Raw genomic sequence first — 18,155 nt, forward strand, 5'->3', positions numbered from 1 at the left:
CACAGCTCCGGCCCTTGATACCCAGTGTTTGACAGAAGTCACCTAGCGTTGAGCAAAAGTCGGACCTGTGGCCTGCCCTCGTGCACGGAGGCGTATCATCAACGGCCCATGCCGCCAGAGATTATGCTCCTTCGTGGGCAATGAGTCAGATGGATCCAAGTGGCGAAGACAGACAGACGTACCTTGTACGACTCGTCGAACTCAAGAATGCTAAAGCCCTCGGGAAAGTCACCGTCAAATGCCCGGATGATATTTGCGGTAAGGAGCCTACGATAATTAGTAGCCACCCCCGGAATCAATGCCTCGAACGAGGACTTACTTCAAATTGAAGAGTGCGACAGGCTTTCCTAGGCATATCCCTATCCCGCTTGAAAAGGGCACGAACGCCTCCGTGTTATGCACGAATGAAGGACGCTCCCCGAGCCAGCGCTCCGGGATATACACTTCCGCATCTGTGAAGTTCTCCTCTGATGGATGTTGATGTTAGCACCTTTGACGATCTTCTTAGCCTTTCAACTAACCACTTCGATGGAGCGTATACGTCGGACATGCAACAACGGTCTTGGGCGGTATGTATTCGCCCAGAACCGTGTATCCGACGTCACCGCTCGTCCTAGGCGGGCCCGCGGCAACCGGAGGCACCATCCGGAGCGCCTCCAGCACGCACGCGTCGAGGTACGGAAGACGGAGGAGCGTGTCGTGATCCAAATCGAGGTCGTCACCAAACGCGTCCACGAGCTCCGTCCTCAAGCGATTCAGGACCGCACGATCCCCGAAGACGTGTCGAAAGAGCGTCGTCGCGCACTGGCTGACGGTGTCCCATCCCGCGACGATGAGGAACGAGGCATCCGACGCGGCTTCCGCTTCCGATAGCTCGTATTCCCCGGGCTCAGCGCTTTGCTGGTAGGTGGGTCAGATGGTGCGTGAGTCGAATAACAATGGCGTTCGTACGATAGTACTGAGGATATCGGCGCGCACGCCAGCTTGCCTGCGACGCGTCTCCCTGACTTTCTGGGCTGTCAACTACGAAGATGTCAGCACAAAAACGTTGCAGGAGACGCGACAACCTACGCGTTGGAAGGACGCGATAGGCCCTGGAGTTGGCGCCAGACGGAGGATGTCGCGCATGTACGGAACCTGTCCCAAGACTACAGACGGTCAGACGTGCCTGAACTATCGAGAAGGCGACTCCATTTGCTCACCACCAACAGCAAGGACACCCGCCAGGACCTGCGAAGGACTTCATAAGGGTACTGCATCGCTTACGCATGCTCTACGCACAATGTCGGTCCATCCCTCTTCGTCCTTGCCTGCCGAAAGCTTCTCGAAGCCCCCAGAGAAGGACATGTCCCCCATTATATCGCTTTGGCAAGGATGAGCTTCGCAAAACACCCTCGCGACCAGGAGACTTACATCCCCCACATCGAGATCCAGTGAGAGATGTCAATGGTCTCGCCCTTTTCGCTTTTTCGATGAAGGATGCCCAACAATTGACTGGTGCGCGACTATAGTCCGTCAGACTCGAAGGGATTGACGAGCACATGTCATAGGACAGACCTCGGCCAGAGGCCTGAAGCTCTTGACGTTCTCGGCGCTGAAGGCCCGTCTCCACGCCTGAGGAGGAATCAGGTAACGCTGGCGCATGAGGGGTCAACCGTACCGGGAGTCGCGCTGAATATTGCTCCTTGTTCGGGATCGTCGTAAGTGCATCCGCGTCGACAGGCGCGCCTTGATACGAGGGCCCGCGGTACATTTGTGCATAAATAGGGCGGATGGAAGCCGGGTCGTTGACTGAAAGTTCGTTGGGGCCTATTCGGACCCATCTCCCGTATACTTCGTGGAGTCTGCCAGAGATATCACTTAGCACCTAAACGAGTTCTGCAAAGCTACATAGCCCTACCGTTTGAGCAGAAGATGTCGCTCGCCCTTCGCAATGTGGTACGCGATGTACCACTTTGTCAGCTTTGCTAGAGGCGGGCCTGGGTAGCGGGAGAGCGGGTGGAAAGGGGACAGGCGGTAGGCTCCGATTGACGCTCCGAGAAGGGCGAAGTAGAGCACGTTGATCGAGGTTAACTGGCGCAGCGCAAGAAGCCAGCTGTCTGTGAAAGCCAAAGAGTACGAAACGAGAACCACGTTGCTCGCCGCTACGAGGACGAGGAAGCGCAGGGCGTCGAGTTCAAAGCGCTTGAAAATCGCATAATGGCTGACCTGAACGCGAGTTAGCATGGTATTCAAGGTTATAAGGAGCTGACTCACCAAGGCTGCGAGAAGGATTTTGACCACAATGCCCATGACGGGAGAGAAGGAGGTGGAAAGTGGGTGTGATCACCACGCAAGCGCCGACGCACTTCGGAAAACGGCTTCACTATCTGAGCCTTCCCGAGTTTCTGGAATCAGTGGAGGCTGCATCTGGAAAGTGACAAATCGCCCGACATCGCCGTAGCGCTGGCGCTGTCTTCTTTCATTCTGTCTGGTCCTGCGAACTGGGGTACGACATCCTTGCGAAGACCTTGATGAATGTATGATGGTCCCATCAACGTATACATGCTTCAGTTGCATTCTCTATAACAACTGGAACCGAAGCCATAGCTTTCGCCAGCTGTTGGCGGACGGCAGATGGCTGAATGAGGACAAGGGTAAAACCACATTTGATGCGCCACGTGCCCTCGTCGACATCATACCAACATCAAGCAGCCCTTACCTCGAACTCTTTTTCCTTGTATACCATTGCATACCCTACTCCGAATAACTATACACATTGTGATTAATGACTCCTTCGCCTGAACAAGAGCTTCGCCCCAGGATCCGGCACACAGTGTATCGAGAACCACCTGTTCGCAGGCCGTCTCCCATCGCCAGCGAACCTGATATCGTAGTTCGTCACGAGATGCGCGAGGAGCAGCTGCATCTCGAGCGCGGCGAAGAAGCGCCCAGGGCACGCCGTGTGTCCGTGCCCAAAGGCGAGGTGTGTCGGCGAGGTCTGAGTGATATCAACGGCCGCCGGATGTGTAGCGTCACGGTCGTCCTTAAACTTCCTGGAGGCGCTACCCATTCCGTTACCACTGTTCGGCACGAACCGCCAGGGATTGAACACCGTCGGGTCGTTGAAGGCGTTTGCGTCGTAGTGTACCGCAGTGCCCGCGACTGCCATGAAGGTTCCCTTCGGAATCGCTGTCTCGTCCGAAAAGGTGAACGCCTCGCGGGCCTTTCGCGCGAGGAATACTTGGGTGGGGGAAAGACGTGAGTCTACCAGCTGTTGGAGGATAATTTGTTCCACGTACAGCATCCTAAGCCCTCAAAGCGTTGAGTCTCCTTCAAAAGGCTGTTCATGCGTGGCAGCCCATTCAGCGCAGCCCTCGTCCACTCGGTATGAGGTTGCAGCGTCCGGAGCTCCTCTCGTAGGGCCTCGGCATATGCTGGGTTCGCGGCGATGTGGTAGAGCGCGTGTGTGAAAGTCTACCGCTTGTCAGTCAGCCAGCCTTCACTATGTGCTTGGGCACGCACCAACGTCGTCGTATGTAGTGCTGCGAAACTAAGCGTCAAGACACGGCGTGCCAGGCTCTCCGTATCGCTCTCTTCTGCGCTCGCCCTGTCCACAAGCCACTGCAGGATGTCGTTCTGGATCGACCGTCAGCGCAAGCACCTCGCATATGGCTCCAAACGTACCCGCTTGGTGCCCTCCTGAGCTGCGCGCCGCTCCTCAATCAGTGGTTTGAGGAGCGTGGCGGCCTCCCTATGATAACGGCGGATGCCAAAGCAGCGCGCTGCAAATCTGGAGGACGCGTATATGGGCAAGAATCGAACAAGAGACCGGGCAAAACGCACGGCTTCAACCAAACAGGCAGCATATTCAAGACGGCGGCGACCTTCACGACCTCCTCCGAGTACCCCACGCATAAGTTAGTGAAGCGCTCGTCCCGACCTATAAATGGGGATCGAGGGTCAGCGGTTAACATACTGGGAAGTGCGGGAGACGTACATAGAGGCGAGCCAACAAAGACCCTGTTGCTGGCCTGGCAGATCGCGCGCAAGATGAACGTAAAGCCAGTTATAGGTATCCACTCTATATGACGAAACATGAGCGGCATGACCATTTGAGCGCCTCAGGTCATACTACTACTGACCTCCTGCTGAAGGTAGAAGACCGTGGTCAATAGCGTGCACAAGCTCTTCGTGCACGCTGGGGACAAAGCCGTCTAGCTCTCTTGCGAGCTTGCGCACCAGGGGAATATGAAAGGGATTTGAGCTGGGCAAGAACTACTCAGTGGAGATTCGACATAGTGAAGACGTGTCGACTTACATGACGGTCCGGCCTATCGTATATTCCGCCTGAAGCATCTATAGAACTACTTGTGAGTCTTACTTGTGCTTTCGTAAACGAAGTCAGCTCACCTCGTTGACGGCCTCTTGCAGGCTCGCCTTCTTGTCCGGCAGCTGCAGATACTCGCCAACGAGCGAGGGCCCGATGACGACGGTCCAGTGGGTGAGCTCCGGAACGCGGAAAGTGCGACCTTTGTACTGGAGTATTTCTTCAGTCAGATACTTAGAAGTGTAGGTGCGAGCAAGAGTGCGCCGTACGGTGTCGCATCCTTGCCTGATGATCCCTGGAGAGTCGAAGAGGAATTTGACCGCGCCGACGTAGGGTCCAAGGATGCCATTCCCTTCGATGGTGGGTATGTTTTCGCCGCGCGAGCAGTCAGTACAAGCTCTGCGAAGGAGAATGAGCAGGAGAAGTATGGCCAGGGCCACTCCTGCTGCTGCGACGACGAGATGATTGCTGGCGAAGTCCATGTTGAAAGCGGGCGACTAATGGCGAACGACCACTCAAATGGAGCGGACTGAGAGGCGAGACCAATACACATATATCATCTCGGATGGCCGATGAAGCATATCAAGAGCATAGCTATGCGTTTGGGTGCTGAGTTGCACCGCCGGTGATTCTCCACGACCTTCATAGAAGTTCGGACTCGCAAGTGTATGAGCGTGATCAAGATATAGTTGGTTTTTGTGTAACCCGCGTACGCTCCAACGGACAATCAGCGGTGATGAAAGAGGGCGTCTGGCGCGCAGAGGCGGAAATGAACATGGACGTGCTGAACAACATATCGATTTGATGGCTGATCGCGAGAGTGAGACCGGTGATTTACTCACGCTTCGGTTGTTTCCGTCTACTCCCACGGACTTATGGCACCCCTCTCCGACTTTGCATTCGCGTCCTCAATGTCAGGGCCATCGTGACCTGTGCATGACTTAGCTCCCAAGAAAGCTCCGAATCAAGGCCATCTGCTTCTTCGTATTGCCCAAGCACAGCTCCTCACCGTGAGAAGACCTTTAACGCATGGCCAGTACGTACGTCTGGACAATGTACAGCTCACGAGCCAAAGGCGCTCGCGTACACCATGAGAATGATCAGAACACGGACGAGTCCTACCTGGACAGGCCCGCGGAGGTACTGAATACTTGCCATATAAGACGCATCAGGCGCGGCGCTATCACATACAGTACACACGCGAATATAGCGGCAGCTGTTCACACTGGGGTCCGCTTTAGCGGACAAGATCCGAGTATTGTGAGCTATCCTGCCTCCTCGACAGAAGCGACACCTTGCTGATCATCTAGAGAACCTGATACACCCTCTGGAGCTCTATAAGCTACGTCCGCGAACTGCGGGTCGTGCATCATACCGCTACTTCCAAGCCATGGCCGCAGCCTCAGACGAGAGTGCTCTCGCAGCGGCCTTCGTTGCACTTTCGAATGTGCGGGACTCGAAGGTGAGGTCCCTCAAGCAATTGTATCACTGAACAAATACTTAGAAATTCTGTTAGTACACCTACGGTGCGTCGTACCGACCGAGCGTCGCTCCGCGGGTATTGATTGCGTGCAGTCGCCTCGATGACGGTCATGGTCTACGATATGCTCCTGACGTTGTCCGAAGAGGTAATGTTTTCCGTCAGTCAGTCGGTAACGCCACTGAAGTGTGATCTTATATAGGTAGCTACCATCTGGTCAGGAAAGGGATCCATCGGAAAATATCTTTTCCTCGTCAATCGCTACGTGGCGCCTATCCTTTTTACCTTCGATTTGTACTGTACGAATCTCTGCGAGATTTCGCGGTTCTCGCTGACCGACTTGCGACGTAGATCAACTTTCGCCGCATCCTTCTCTCGAGGTAATGTATAATCTGAGGCGCTCTCGCTGTCATCGCTGACTTCAATTGCTTGATAGTTGTAAGGATACGAATTGATAATTCTTCTCCGTAAGGACTCATCACCCGACAAAAGCTGCAAGCGCGCATACTTGCCGCCTAACCTTCTTGGCATTGCTTCGCTCACGTCCGTCGAGTGTAAGTTCATAGTTCGCTGTCTATCACACCTGCATCGACCTGAATGCCCCCACCAGTCATCCTCGTTCTGCGGACCTACGCCCTTTACCGCTCGAAGGCGCTACTTGCGCTGCTGAGCTTTTTCTGTGCGGTAGGTACCACATCCACTTCCGCCTGTCTTTATCTGACCGTCCTTCAGATTAGCGCGGCGACCATGATGGGCGCGAGTCTCTACTTGAGCGTCAACGTCGTAGAGCGTAAGTGGCAAAGGCACCGCATACTGGTTATCCTCTGATCTTCGTCTCCAGTCCAGAACCCATCCTTCCCGCCGCCGATCCAGGTCGGCTGCACCGCGAACTGCGCGTCTCCCATATGCCGGCGACTACTGACAGCGTTCTGGATTCCCTTTTTCTTCACCGAGACTGGTGAGTGGTCAGGAGGACAGTCGCGTTCCGTATCGAGTCAATTCTGATATTGACGCCTGCAGTAATCTTCATCTTGACCCTCCGCAAGTCGTACGGATCAGGTAAGGAACCTCAGTGCATGTAGCTTCGCCCGCTCAAAACACGCGCACAGTCGTTGGGATGACGAGCCAGTCGAAGCTCGTGCAAGTTTTCTATCGGGATGGTCAGTCATCTTGCGAGATCTACTACAGGATCGTTGCTGACCCGCTTGACGGATAACCAGGATTCATGTACTACGTCGGTGAGCATCGTAACCCATTTCGACTATGGACTGGCGTATCAACGTGGTTTCCGTACAGTGGTCATGTGTAAGCCTCCGCGGGCCTCTCGTTCGCACATTGCACTGCTTACACTCTTACTCAGGCATCTCGATCGCCAATCTCCTCGTTTGGATTGCGGCACCGGTTTCTCTGTCCTACATTGCGACCAGGTAAGCACCTACGTATTTACATCATACGCTCCCTCACACTTCCCAGCGTCATGCGGTCCCTGCAGGTCACGGTTGGTTCTCGGTGCGTGTTCCCGCATCCATATTGTGCCCCCGTCTCCGCCGATGACCAGTATAAATCGCTCGCAGAATCCTCCTGAACATCCGCTCCGCAAATTCCGACGACTACATCGCGTCGTACAGTCGGACGGTCACCAGCTCGAGCACGCAGGAGCTGTCGGGCATGAACTTCGTCGTGCCCGCGGCGGCCGCGCGGTTGCGAGCGCAGGAGCAGAGTATCATGTTCTCGGAGGTTACGTCGAGGAGCTTTGGGGAACTGCAGGTCTACGACAGCAGTGATGAATGATGAAGGGCCGGGACAGGGCCGGTAGCGGTGATGGATCTACATAGGTGAGGCGATACTTGAGTTCGCGAGGCGCGGGTCAAACCCGCCCGTGGCCATCACGATTATTTTCTAGTGTTATCGAGGCCACTGTACTTGCTAGGTATCCATCAAGGCTTGAAGGCTCGGCCTTTCGTGATTGGAAGAGGCGATGAGGAACTCCACTCCTGGGCGTTGCAAGCACCATGAGTCGAACAGTGACTGCCTTCCATGTCCTCGCATGGTCAGTCCTAGAACTCGAACGTTACGAGCAAACGATTTCGTCGTTTGTTTCCAGATACTCTGTACTGACATGCCTACGCTACTCCTTCACTTCTGCACCCATCTGCCCTTCCGAAGAGGGACACCGTGCACACTTCTCAGATGATTCTGCATGTCATCCGCTTTCTTGTATGTCTCAGGGCAGCGCATGCAGCCATACTGGTTATGCGACCTCCAGGCAACCTCTTTGAGGCCCACGCTGAGAGTAGACGCCTCTGTGGGCTTTTCTTGTGCATGCGCAGCAGCAGCAGCAGCAGCACTCACGCGCGTCGATTGGCGCAAAGGAGAAGTGGGTCTAGAGATCGGGATCTGTCAGCGTCGATGGCTCGGATTTTGACAAGCAACTGTTGCGTACGGCTGCTGCTTGACTCTCTTGCGCGGGCTATTGGATCGACGTCAACTTGAGCACCAGATGAGTTGGCAGTAAAGGTGGCGTACCTCGTCGGCGAGGACACAGGCGGCGTGTCTCTGCCGCACTTCATGATGCTGGGGCTTGCGGTAGGCGGTTGTACACTCGCCGCCGATCCACTGCGCTCAGTGGGAGGCTGCATCTCAGAATCTGACAGGCTGTCATTGATCCCAAAATGTGGCATCGCGTCGTCCCTCAGCCGGCACGCTAAGCACTCGAACATGCAGTGGCCGTTGCACCCGGGGTTCTCGATGTAGTAGTACAGCAGCGCGTCAGCATTCTTGGACACTTCGCGGCTGAAGTCGAGGTTGAAATCGTCATCGGCGGACTGGAGGGGCGTGAGAGGGGGAATGTGGCAAAGGCCCGATCGACGTACGGAGTCAAGCTCGGTCTGGGCGTTGGTGAAATATCCGGGCATCGTGCGTTTCGGTGAGGGTGGCTCGTGCTCGACGAGGCTTGCAGTTTATAGGGGAGCTGGAGGTCAGTGCGATGGTCAACTGAGGCCCGTGCTCGCGCTTTAGTAGGCCCCAGCAGAGCGTTTGCCGCGGTCCTGGCTTGAATGGTCAATGGGCGTATCTCCGAGCACAACACACCGTCTGCTTCCATAGACCAGGTATGATCGTGCGTACGCTGACAAAAGACCAAGTGCGACTATGACAACTCCTGCAAGCACCATGTCAGTTCGCGGTCATTTCCGAAGGGTACAAAAGCACATCAATGTTTGTGGCAAAGCATCGGCTAATAAAAGCATGTGCCACATTCTCGAACAGCTGCACCGACAGGATGAAGAGTCAAGACCTTAGCCTTCATACTTTCAAGACACACAGAGCGCGGGCCGAATGATTTCATGCATTCTCGCCGAGGGTCGAAGCGTTCTGAGAAATTGTCTGCCCCAGTAGGACTCCGTAGGCCTACGATGTCAGAGCGCCGGTCATTCAGCTTCGAAGGAGGACTATCAGATCGTGTACGCTCGAGCCGATTGATAGACGTACCAAAACTACGACAAAGAACATAGAAAGGCACAACAAGAAACATTTGTGGCAAACTTGTGCGAGCCCACACGTACCTGCGCGCCGACCGGAATCGCCCTCGACCATCATCAACGTGCAAGAATCGTCAACTTGGTCATGGTCAACTCATAAGGGTGCATCATCATCTTCGTCGTCGCACATAACGTCTAAAGTACACTTCTGGTGCATGGGCCCAGCGCATATCCAGGTCGCCGCTGGTGGCGGCATGACAACACTTAAGCAGCCTTCTTCTTCAGCCCCGTCCGCGCTGTGTCGTAGTTCTCCACGAACCACTTTACGGTGTCGTCCAGCGCTGCAGAAGTGTCAGCATGCATGCCCGATATGCCAAAATCGTGATCGTGCGACAGAAGCAACAGTCGCCTCTTGGACAAAAAGACCAGAAACATGGATCGACGGCGACCCTCGGGGTCAATGTCCCGGTGTTGCGCCTGTACCTGGAATTCGGAGTCCTCTCGCCAAGCAGCATGCCGTGCAACTCGCGCCGGGCTCAAGCTCGTTCTCAGAGCGCTGGGCCGAAGGTTGGGCCTGCAGTACCGGTCCGAACGTCGGGCGCTTAGAGCTGAAACTCGGACCTCGCAAGATAAGAAGGGTCGGACTCTCAAGACCCAGAATCTTGGACCGCACGCATAGAAAGCAGGGAAGACAGACCCCCAACAAGATACCACGACTCACCCTTCTCGAACGGCGTGAACTTAAAGTCTGGGCCAATGAGGGACACGAGCCGCTTGTTCGACGCTGGCTTGCGGAACTGGCCGTCCGCTTTGGTGGTGTCGAACTGGGGCGAAGAGTCGTCAGCGCTCGAGCGTAGATCACGATATAGGACATCACAAAATAGGACATCACGATATACTAAGACCACAAACACTCACCGTATAGCTCCCCTCGAACCCAATCGCCTTCACAATCGCATCCGCAACATCTTTGATGCTGACCTCCTCGTCCTCGCCGACTGAGAAGATTACCGGCTCCACCGAGTCGTACTCCCGTAGCATCCAAATGAAGCACTTGGCGAGGTCGTGCGAGTAGATGAACTGCCGCAGCGGCTTGCCGGTCCCGGAGACGACGAAGGGGGTGCCGTTTTCTGAACATTGGATGTTAGTTTTGCGTGTATGAAACAGGGAGGGCGGGGATCAAGGTCTGTCAATAGACATCCCGAGCGAGGAACAGGACGTACTCTTCGCCAAGTAGCATTTGTGGATCAGTCCCGGAATAACGTGCGAGTCTTCAAGGTCGCTGGAGGGGAAATCCGATGTGGATGAGCGATAAGTAGGGCATACGGCATAGTTGAACATACTAGTTGTCGTAGGGGCCGAACACGTTCGTTGGTATCGCAGAAGTGAAGTTGCAACCGAACTCCTCCTTGTATGCGCTGTGTGTGTGCATGTACGCGTCAGATGAGCGCAAAGAGTATGTAGAATTGAGCACGCACCGATTCTGCACATCCACCATCCGCTTCGCGTGCGCGTAGCCAAAGTTGCTCTCATGCGGCGGGCCGAGATGGATCTTGCTCTCATCAAGCGGGTACTCGACCTTGTCGGGGAAGACGCAGGTGGAGAGACACGAGATGAGCTTCTGCGTCTGGTTCTTGTACGACGCGTGCAGGACGTTGTCGTTGATCAGGATGTTCTCGCGGAGGAAGGTGAGCTGGGGAGGGAGGTGATGATGAGATGCTGGGCGGGAGGAAGGTTGAGTGAAGTCCTTGCCTTGTATTTCATATTCTTGAAGAGGCCGCCGACTGGGATAGGTTAGTGATAGGTGGAGGAGGATGGGTACTGGGGACGTACCAAGGGCAGCGAGATGGATGACATGAGTGGGTTTGTACTTGTCGTACAGCGCCTGTGTTTGCGCAGGGTCCCTAAAGAGCTGTGAGTCGGATACACTCAAGAGGTAAGCCAAACCACACACCTGAGATCAGCCTCGGACGAGCTCAGGAAGATCCACTTCTCGCCAGGCTTCTTCCCAAAGCGCGACCCCTCAGGCTCCGTCTCGATAACGTGTCGAATGCCTTGGCCAACGAGGCCCGTGCCGCCGGTGACGAGGATGACTGAGGACATAGCAGGAAGGGGAGAGGCACACGGGTGTCGAAGGCAAGAGCGACGACCGCGCTTGAGCCGCATCTTGATTGCGCGTGGCGGGAGATCGGCCCGATCTCCGCTGCTTGGCTTCTCCCACCATGTTTCTCCTGATGTTCTGGCACCGCTGCGTGTCTTCTGGCGGCTCAACGTGCGCGATAAACGATCTTCGACCTTTTGAGCAACTCCAGGATAGCTTGGTCAGTCTCTGTCGGACATGAGCTCGTAGTCGACTGTCTTTTCAAGCTCTACTCGACTGGGACCTTCACTCAGGCAAATGACCGGCTCTATTTCACTATTTTGGCCTGCGTTGGTCCTAGAAGACGTCTTGTAACTCTCTTCAGCTGCCGCTCCTTCAACGTTGGGATGTAGAGGAATAACGCCGGTTGCAAGCGACGATGTACATGTGCATAATGAAAGCCAGGACGTACGAATACATGCCTGAGATTGGTGACGTCGACGGCGTCAACTCCCATTGAGAGAGTTGTCTGCGCTCAGGTGGATGATATGGACCGTAGAAAGTTGGCTGAACGATTGAGAAGTACTTTCCGTACAGGGAGGTCAGAGACTGAACCTGCGCTTCTTTCATGCTCCAGCAATCTCTCGAGCACTGTGTTACGCTCAGCCTGCGCTGATCTTGCGAGCTACCGATGTATGCACCCAGCAAGGAACCAAGGAACCGTTGCTTGCGTTTGTTGCTGCTCGTGGGCGCACCGGAAATAACACGTGCTATCATTACCGGCGGTACGGCCCGATTACGATCCGTTGGAACATTCGCCTGCATCACCGCGATGACCACCACGTATACCCTACTTAGCGCCCGAACAACTGCAGAGCGTCGACGTCGACGCTCTCGACACCGCAGCGCGTACAAGCTTCTGTTCAAACCACTCCCCACCACCAATCAACCGCATCCACCGAACCTCTATAACCATGCTCGACGGCGATAAGATCGCTTCACAGGTGTACGAATGGGCGGATAGTGACGAGCCCATCTCCCCCTTGATCAAGGAGGCCCTCACTGTGATTGAGGAGGCACTGGATGACTATGGGTAAGTTTGGCATACTTCCGGAATTTGAGGAATGCCTTACTGAGCGGGTTGCTTCTCAGCTTCGATCGCATGTCCATCAGCTTCAATGGCGGGAAGGATTGTGAGTATGCCAGTCTAAGCATCGTACACTTCTCAACGAGTCACTCCCTTCCCTACCCATCAACTATCATACTAACAGCTTCCCAGGCACCGTCCTCTTGCACCTCTACGTGGCCGTACTTTACCGAAGACTACCACCCTCGGAACGAACACCTGCGCCAACCTCAGCCGCATCCGACTCTGCATCCCATATTGCCAACAGCACCAGCCCATCTCCCTCCCCAACGAACCCCGCTATCACCCACACCCACCCCCTCATCCGAACACCCCACCCCATCCCCGCACTCTACATCGCCGTCCCCTCCCCCTTCCCCGCGCTCGAAGAGTTCATCGAGCACTGCGCGCAGATCTACAACCTCGATCTGTACTCCATCCGCCCGCCATCAGAGAGCAATGCGGTGGAAAGCGTAGACACGCCGCGCGGGGATGGGGTGAGGGCGGGCGCGCCGGTGAAGGATTACATTACCAGTGCGGGGACAGGGAACAAACCGGCGAAAGCTGTGGGGAAGGCAAAGGGCGCAGAGGGTATGAAGCAGGCTCTGCAGATCTACAAAGAGACGTTCCCTCGGATAAGTGCTATTCTGATTGGTACGCGGCGGTCGGATCCGCATGGAGGTGAGTCTGAGCCTGTATTCTTTCACAAAAGTCGTGTGCCCTTCGTCATGTCCAAGTATTCCCTAAGGCAACGTCGTCTAACCTCCCTTCAGCCCGCCTCTCCTTCCGTAACCCAACAGACCCCGGCTGGCCCGACTTCGAGCGCATCAACCCCATCATCAACTGGTCATACAAGGACGTTTGGATCTTCCTCAGGAGACTAGACGTCCCGTATTGCTGCTTGTATGATCAAGGGTGAGTGCGCGGGATGGTTATTCGGCTTACTCATCCTTGTGATCTTGCATGTTGCTAATCGTCTCTCAGATACACCTCCCTTGGCTCGACCTTCAACACCTTCCCGAACCCTGCGCTACTCATCGACGAAGATGCTCCGTCACCTCCTGAGAATGCCTCTCCCGCACCGGAAGCAGCGAGATCATCGCCACCGGCGTCCGAGCTCGAGCCTTCGCTGCCGGCAGATTCAACATCGTTGAAGCTCAGCACACCGTATGAGACCGCGGCTAGCGGGTCCGCTACGCCCTCGCTCAACGGCAGCACCTCCGCTAGCCGGTTGATTTCGTCCTCCACGTCAAGCCTCTGCTCTAGCGAGCGGCGATACCGACCTGCGTATGAGCTTACGGACGACGAGTTGGAGCGGGCAGGGAGGGGGGCGCCGCCCGTGCGAGCATCGACGTAGGATGTCGCCTGTGCGAACAGTAACGGAGGGTGCCGCCGGTGCGAGCAGTGACGTAGGGTGCCGCCGGTGCGAACCACGACGTAGTAGACGGGTTCGCAAGGCGCGACCGCGAGTCTATAGGGTGTAAGCGCGGGTCTATAGGGATTGCGGCGGATTTGTGCGCGGCGTAGGGTAGGGTAATCGGCGAGGAAGCGGTCCCGGACTGTACTACATAGACGAAGAAATGAAGGGCTAATGTACTCACTGATAGAACAATCATCGCGCTTGCGGCGAACGCATCGTCAACGTCATCACCTGGCATCTGCCCTCGCCAGGATTGCTCTGCTGGCGGCTACGACTTGTGCTTTCGAACTCATCATCCATCTCGCAACCGTCGTATCAACAGGCAGTAATACAATGCTATCCATACCGGTCCGTTTTTACACTTGTATATACTCGGAATAAACTCACCCGTCCGTTCTATGTTGGCTGCTCACTGTTTCCCATTCTGTTGAGAGTACAGTTCTCCTGCTTCCTTTGATCCACACGGGGAACAGCTATACGCGCTTCCCCTAGTTCTGATCCTCGACCAAAGACTTCGCCGCCTTTAGGTCCGCAGCGACCATCTCCTTCACGAGCGAGTCGAAGTCGACGCGGCGTCGCCAGCCGAGGACGCGCTCCGCCTTTGCGGGGTTGCCGTGGAGGAGGCTGTAGAAAGATAGTTAGTACATTGATCAATGAACGCGAGTTGTGGAGTGGAGGATTGCGAGGTGTGAACGGAAAATGAAGAGATACGCACTCGACTTCAGCAGGACGGAAGTACCGCGGGTCGACTTTGACGACAACCTTGCCGGTCTTGGTGTCAACGGCCTCCTCATCGACGCCCTCTCCGCGCCATCTGTGGATGGATCAGCTACTGAGAGGAGTGGTGCTTTGCAAGGGAGGAGGCATAGTAAATATGCGCAGTCCCGAAGACGGTGCGCGCAGTGAAAAGGTGGAGATGCGATGGGAAAGGCTATACAATCCGGGGAAAATCGAAGAAAAAGAAGCTAAGAATTGAAAGGGCGCATATACTCACTGCAATTGTACGTCCACGCATGCGAACGCCTTCTCCACATATTCCCGCACTGGGTGGGTTTCGCCGGTCGCGAGAACAAAGTCGCTCGCCTCCGGCTGCTGTAGCATGAGCCACATTCCTTCCACGTAGTCGCGAGCTAGTAAAATAGGTTAGCTATGTGCGGTTATACAGGGGTCAACCACCGAGCGATGCGAACATCGGACGGATAGTATTGTGAACGCTGCAGAGCAATCTCCGTCGCAGATGGACAATCGCCGCGCCCCATTATTGCCACATGAAAATTTGACACATACCATGTCCCCAATCACGCTTAGCGTCAACGTTCCCGAGGTACAGGCACGACTGCTTCCCGAGCGAGATGTCCGCCACCGCGCGCGAGATCTTGCGCGTCACGAACGTCCTTCCGCGCCTCGGGCTCTCGTGGTTGAACAGGATTCCGTTGCACGCGAACATCCCGTACGACTCGCGGTAGTTGACGACGATCCAGTACGCGTAGAGCTTCGCGACGCCGTACGGCGAGCGCGGGTAGAACGGCGTCGTCTCGCTCTGCGGGGTCTCGACGACCTTGCCGTAGAGCTCGCTGGTGGAGGCCTGGTAGAAGCGGATGTGCTTCTCGAGGCCGCAGGTGCGGATAGCGTCGAGGAGGCGGAGGGTGCCTAGGCCGGAGACATCGCCGGTGTACTCGGCCATCTCGAAGGAGACCTTGACATGGGACTGCGCGCCGAGGTTGTAGATCTCGGTCGGCTGCACGGAGGCGATGATGTAGACGAGGTTCGTGCTGTCGCTGAGATCGCCATAGTGCAGCTTGAACTTGCCCGGGCCTGAGAAGGGGGAGAGGGGGTCAGGGCATGCGACGTGACAGGCGGCATTCACGCACGCTCTATGGACGAGTCCTCGAAGAGATGGTGGAGACGCCCAGTGTTAAAGCTCGACGATCGGCGAATGATCCCATGGACCTCGTAGCCCTTGTCGAGGAGAAACTCTGTGCTTGAGGGACGTTAGGTCTCTCCGCCCGATCTGCAAGAGAGGGAGCACGCGCGCACAGGTATGATCCGTCCTGCCCAGTGATGCCTGCGGACGCGTTGAGTGCGCCAGCCCGTGTCTTGTGACGCGCGACGTACCGGAAATGAGCGCGACTTTGCGCTTCCTGTACTCCTCGGGCGAGGGGAGGTTAAGGCGGGCGAAGGCGGGCGCGACGGTGGTCATCGTTCAGGTGATGATGATGGCGGGAGGAGGGAAGGCGGGAAGGAAGAGGGGGTCTGTCTGGAATGGGCGGGGTCGTATTTATACGCAGCCGACGAGGGAGATGCGTACAAACTCTATGTCAGATTTAGATCTGGGCGACGCGCGCAGCCGCCGCGGGGGGACGCGCATTGCGCAGCATGCTAACATGCTCTTTTCAGGATAAAGGTGGCGTCGCATACCTGGCAGACTGGCGACTTGCTGAGGACTTGCAGGGCGACATGGTGACGGGAATAAGTAAATATGCCACTGTAAAGACTGACAAGTAACTCGAATATCACAACCCTCTAGTCGCTCTAGCATGCAATATGCGGGACGCTATCCAAAGCTCTAAGAAACACCGTATATTTACTCTGGCCGCTTGCCCTCGCCAGCCTCCACATCCTCCATCTTGACGCGCTCGTATGCGTGTCGGGACTCCTGCTGCTGCTGCTCATTGTGCTTGACCCAGGTGTACAAGATGGAGCCGCCGAGAATGACCGCAATCGAAGTAGCGCGTCCGCTGAAGGCTAAGGTGAGCAAAGTGGTGGCAGCGAAGGAGAAGCATGTACGTCGTGATTATGTCGTGGAAGAGCCACACGCCGAGCAGGGACGCGGCAACGCCACGGACGGCGGAGGACACCATGTGCGTGATAGGAGACGTGACCTTGATGGACAGCAAACTCGCAATGCTCATGGCGAAGCCCAGGACACCCTGCATGCCATCAGTAGTCCATAGTATCGACACTCATGCAGGCTTACCGTAATCGCCGACCCCCACAGGAACGTAGTCAGAGCCGATGACCGGCCCTCAATCAGCTCGTCAACACCGAAGAGCAGCTTCATGATATCCGGACCTTCCCCAGCAAGAACCATGATCGGCGCGAGAGCCATCGCGCTGAGCAGGTTGGTGTACCACGACAGCAAGAGTGCGCTGCCATTCACGACGTTCAAGCTCTGCTTGATAACGACCGAGTGCATGGCGGTGATCATGGACGAGGTCACGCCGAAGAAGATGCCCTTCGGGGACACGGGGGTGCCGTCGAGGAACACGCCGATGAAGAAGCCGAGCGTCACGATCCCGCACGAGGCGAGCACGCTCAGCGACGGACGCGAGTGGAGGACGACGCAGGAGGTGACGACGGTGAAGGGGAGGACGAGGCCGCGCGCAACCTGGTAGAAGGACGCGTCGACGTACTTAAGCGTGTAGTTGCTGAAGCTGGGGGAGCGTTAGTGCGGGGACACGTCGGACGGGCGTATGCTGCGCACCTCAGGCCAACAACGTTCAGTCCGACCATCGCAACGAGGCCCTTGCAGACCTTGAGATCGAAGTGCAGGCGGTCCGGAAGCAGGCGCAGGGCATCGGAGGCAAGGAAGAGGAGCGCGGCGATGGCTAGTTGCGTGAACAGGAAGAAGAGCGGGGTGTTGGTGCTGATCAGCACCCATTTATTTCTGCGAAATGTTCAGGAGGGAACCGAAGTCGTGCACGGTATGCGCTCACGCCATGACCATCTGGAGTCCAGCATAAGCAGCAGATATGTGAGCTTTGACTGGCGCACTCACCGACAATGCCGCTACCAAGTAGAATGCCACGACGCCGATCTGCAGACGCGTTCAGGCGCGCTTCACACAACATGCCTTGCTACTCACCACTGCCGCTCTCGATTGCGGTTTCGGGGGGTTTTGCTGCGACATCGTGTGGGCAGGCGAGGGGGACACTCCAATTCGCTGTCAGCAAATAGCCTTGCGCTTCGCTGGCGATAGGCTCACGATGATGGGGAGAGCAAAGGTGCAGGCGGGAGCAATAATGAGCGACTCCCGGTTATCGGAAGGAATATGAAGGTAAGATAGGGTAGCTAGAGGGCTGGACGTAGGGTTAAGGAGGAAGGGCGGTGGGCGTTAAAAAGAAGTTGAAGGGCTGTCTCTCGCCGCAGCGGCCGTGCCGCAGCTCTCAGGCTTTCCGTTTCCCCGAAAGTATTAAGCCGGCCCGGCGGACCTACAAGCATCCACAGCAAAGGAAATATGGTCATGATACAGCGCTCTGCT

General features: G+C 56.0%; 8 protein-coding genes across 8 annotated transcripts; 2 read left to right on the forward strand and 6 right to left on the reverse strand.

The window, feature by feature from the left end:
* Window positions 1-42: 42 nt before the first annotated feature.
* On the reverse strand, window positions 43-2,292 carry SCHCODRAFT_02668568 (cytochrome P450; the record flags this gene model as incomplete). Its single annotated transcript, XM_003031000.2, has 13 exons — window positions 43-129; window positions 183-267; window positions 320-467; window positions 522-900; window positions 952-1,023; window positions 1,072-1,148; window positions 1,203-1,230; window positions 1,282-1,363; window positions 1,414-1,505; window positions 1,558-1,614; window positions 1,661-1,844; window positions 1,901-2,208; window positions 2,257-2,292. The coding sequence occupies 13 exons, from the start codon at window positions 2,290-2,292 to the stop codon at window positions 43-45; spliced, it is 1,635 nt and encodes a 544-aa protein (XP_003031046.1).
* A 408-nt stretch (window positions 2,293-2,700) lies between these two features.
* SCHCODRAFT_02628312 (cytochrome P450) lies at window positions 2,701-5,085 on the reverse strand. Its single transcript, XM_003030999.2, has 10 exons — window positions 4,579-5,085; window positions 4,393-4,518; window positions 4,301-4,338; window positions 4,125-4,246; window positions 3,980-4,063; window positions 3,826-3,922; window positions 3,667-3,772; window positions 3,505-3,618; window positions 3,282-3,456; window positions 2,701-3,222 (listed from the first exon to the last, which is right to left on the reverse strand). The coding sequence occupies exons 1-10, from the start codon at window positions 4,789-4,791 to the stop codon at window positions 2,765-2,767; spliced, it is 1,533 nt and encodes a 510-aa protein (XP_003031045.1). The 5' UTR covers window positions 4,792-5,085; the 3' UTR covers window positions 2,701-2,764.
* Window positions 5,086-5,699: 614 nt separating this feature from the next.
* On the forward strand, window positions 5,700-7,620 carry SCHCODRAFT_01126959 (uncharacterized protein; the record flags this gene model as incomplete). Its single annotated transcript, XM_003031411.3, has 16 exons — window positions 5,700-5,771; window positions 5,826-5,835; window positions 5,885-5,937; window positions 5,992-6,088; window positions 6,141-6,169; window positions 6,262-6,343; window positions 6,400-6,473; window positions 6,522-6,579; window positions 6,631-6,747; window positions 6,810-6,848; window positions 6,899-6,949; window positions 7,010-7,027; window positions 7,086-7,094; window positions 7,150-7,216; window positions 7,263-7,298; window positions 7,364-7,620. The coding sequence occupies 16 exons, from the start codon at window positions 5,700-5,702 to the stop codon at window positions 7,578-7,580; spliced, it is 1,029 nt and encodes a 342-aa protein (XP_003031457.1). The 3' UTR covers window positions 7,581-7,620.
* A 258-nt stretch (window positions 7,621-7,878) lies between these two features.
* On the reverse strand, window positions 7,879-9,030 carry SCHCODRAFT_02628320 (uncharacterized protein). Its single transcript, XM_003030998.3, has 4 exons — window positions 8,663-9,030; window positions 8,316-8,614; window positions 8,233-8,259; window positions 7,879-8,172 (listed from the first exon to the last, which is right to left on the reverse strand). The coding sequence occupies exons 1-4, from the start codon at window positions 8,702-8,704 to the stop codon at window positions 7,926-7,928; spliced, it is 615 nt and encodes a 204-aa protein (XP_003031044.1). The 5' UTR covers window positions 8,705-9,030; the 3' UTR covers window positions 7,879-7,925.
* A 248-nt stretch (window positions 9,031-9,278) lies between these two features.
* SCHCODRAFT_02628322 (NAD(P)-binding protein) lies at window positions 9,279-11,411 on the reverse strand. Its single transcript, XM_003030997.2, has 9 exons — window positions 11,223-11,411; window positions 11,102-11,172; window positions 11,021-11,052; window positions 10,747-10,961; window positions 10,612-10,686; window positions 10,492-10,550; window positions 10,187-10,398; window positions 9,990-10,092; window positions 9,279-9,609 (listed from the first exon to the last, which is right to left on the reverse strand). Exons 1-9 carry the CDS (start codon window positions 11,369-11,371, stop codon window positions 9,533-9,535), a joined length of 993 nt encoding a protein of 330 aa, XP_003031043.1. The 5' UTR covers window positions 11,372-11,411; the 3' UTR covers window positions 9,279-9,532.
* An 803-nt stretch (window positions 11,412-12,214) lies between these two features.
* Window positions 12,215-14,099, forward strand: SCHCODRAFT_02628330 (adenine nucleotide alpha hydrolases-like protein). Its single transcript, XM_050345466.1, has 5 exons — window positions 12,215-12,441; window positions 12,501-12,541; window positions 12,628-13,155; window positions 13,248-13,389; window positions 13,459-14,099. Exons 1-5 carry the CDS (start codon window positions 12,323-12,325, stop codon window positions 13,829-13,831), a joined length of 1,203 nt encoding a protein of 400 aa, XP_050199546.1. The 5' UTR covers window positions 12,215-12,322; the 3' UTR covers window positions 13,832-14,099.
* A 34-nt stretch (window positions 14,100-14,133) lies between these two features.
* Window positions 14,134-16,413, reverse strand: SCHCODRAFT_02628332 (GDP-mannose 4,6-dehydratase). The gene is made up of 7 exons (XM_003030996.2): window positions 16,010-16,413; window positions 15,932-15,959; window positions 15,766-15,875; window positions 15,182-15,709; window positions 14,889-15,024; window positions 14,610-14,708; window positions 14,134-14,518 (listed from the first exon to the last, which is right to left on the reverse strand). Exons 1-7 carry the CDS (start codon window positions 16,092-16,094, stop codon window positions 14,383-14,385), a joined length of 1,122 nt encoding a protein of 373 aa, XP_003031042.1. The 5' UTR covers window positions 16,095-16,413; the 3' UTR covers window positions 14,134-14,382.
* Window positions 16,353-18,040, reverse strand: SCHCODRAFT_02628336 (uncharacterized protein). Its single transcript, XM_050345467.1, has 8 exons — window positions 17,880-18,040; window positions 17,760-17,827; window positions 17,673-17,711; window positions 17,611-17,621; window positions 17,379-17,561; window positions 16,872-17,328; window positions 16,682-16,824; window positions 16,353-16,632 (listed from the first exon to the last, which is right to left on the reverse strand). The coding sequence occupies exons 4-8, from the start codon at window positions 17,613-17,615 to the stop codon at window positions 16,479-16,481; spliced, it is 942 nt and encodes a 313-aa protein (XP_050199547.1). The 5' UTR covers window positions 17,616-17,621; window positions 17,673-17,711; window positions 17,760-17,827; window positions 17,880-18,040; the 3' UTR covers window positions 16,353-16,478.
* Between the last annotated feature and the right edge of the window lie 115 nt (window positions 18,041-18,155).

Source organism: Schizophyllum commune, assembly GCF_000143185.2.
Source record: "Schizophyllum commune H4-8 unplaced genomic scaffold SCHCOscaffold_7, whole genome shotgun sequence".
NCBI lineage: Eukaryota > Fungi > Basidiomycota > Agaricomycetes > Agaricales > Schizophyllaceae > Schizophyllum > Schizophyllum commune.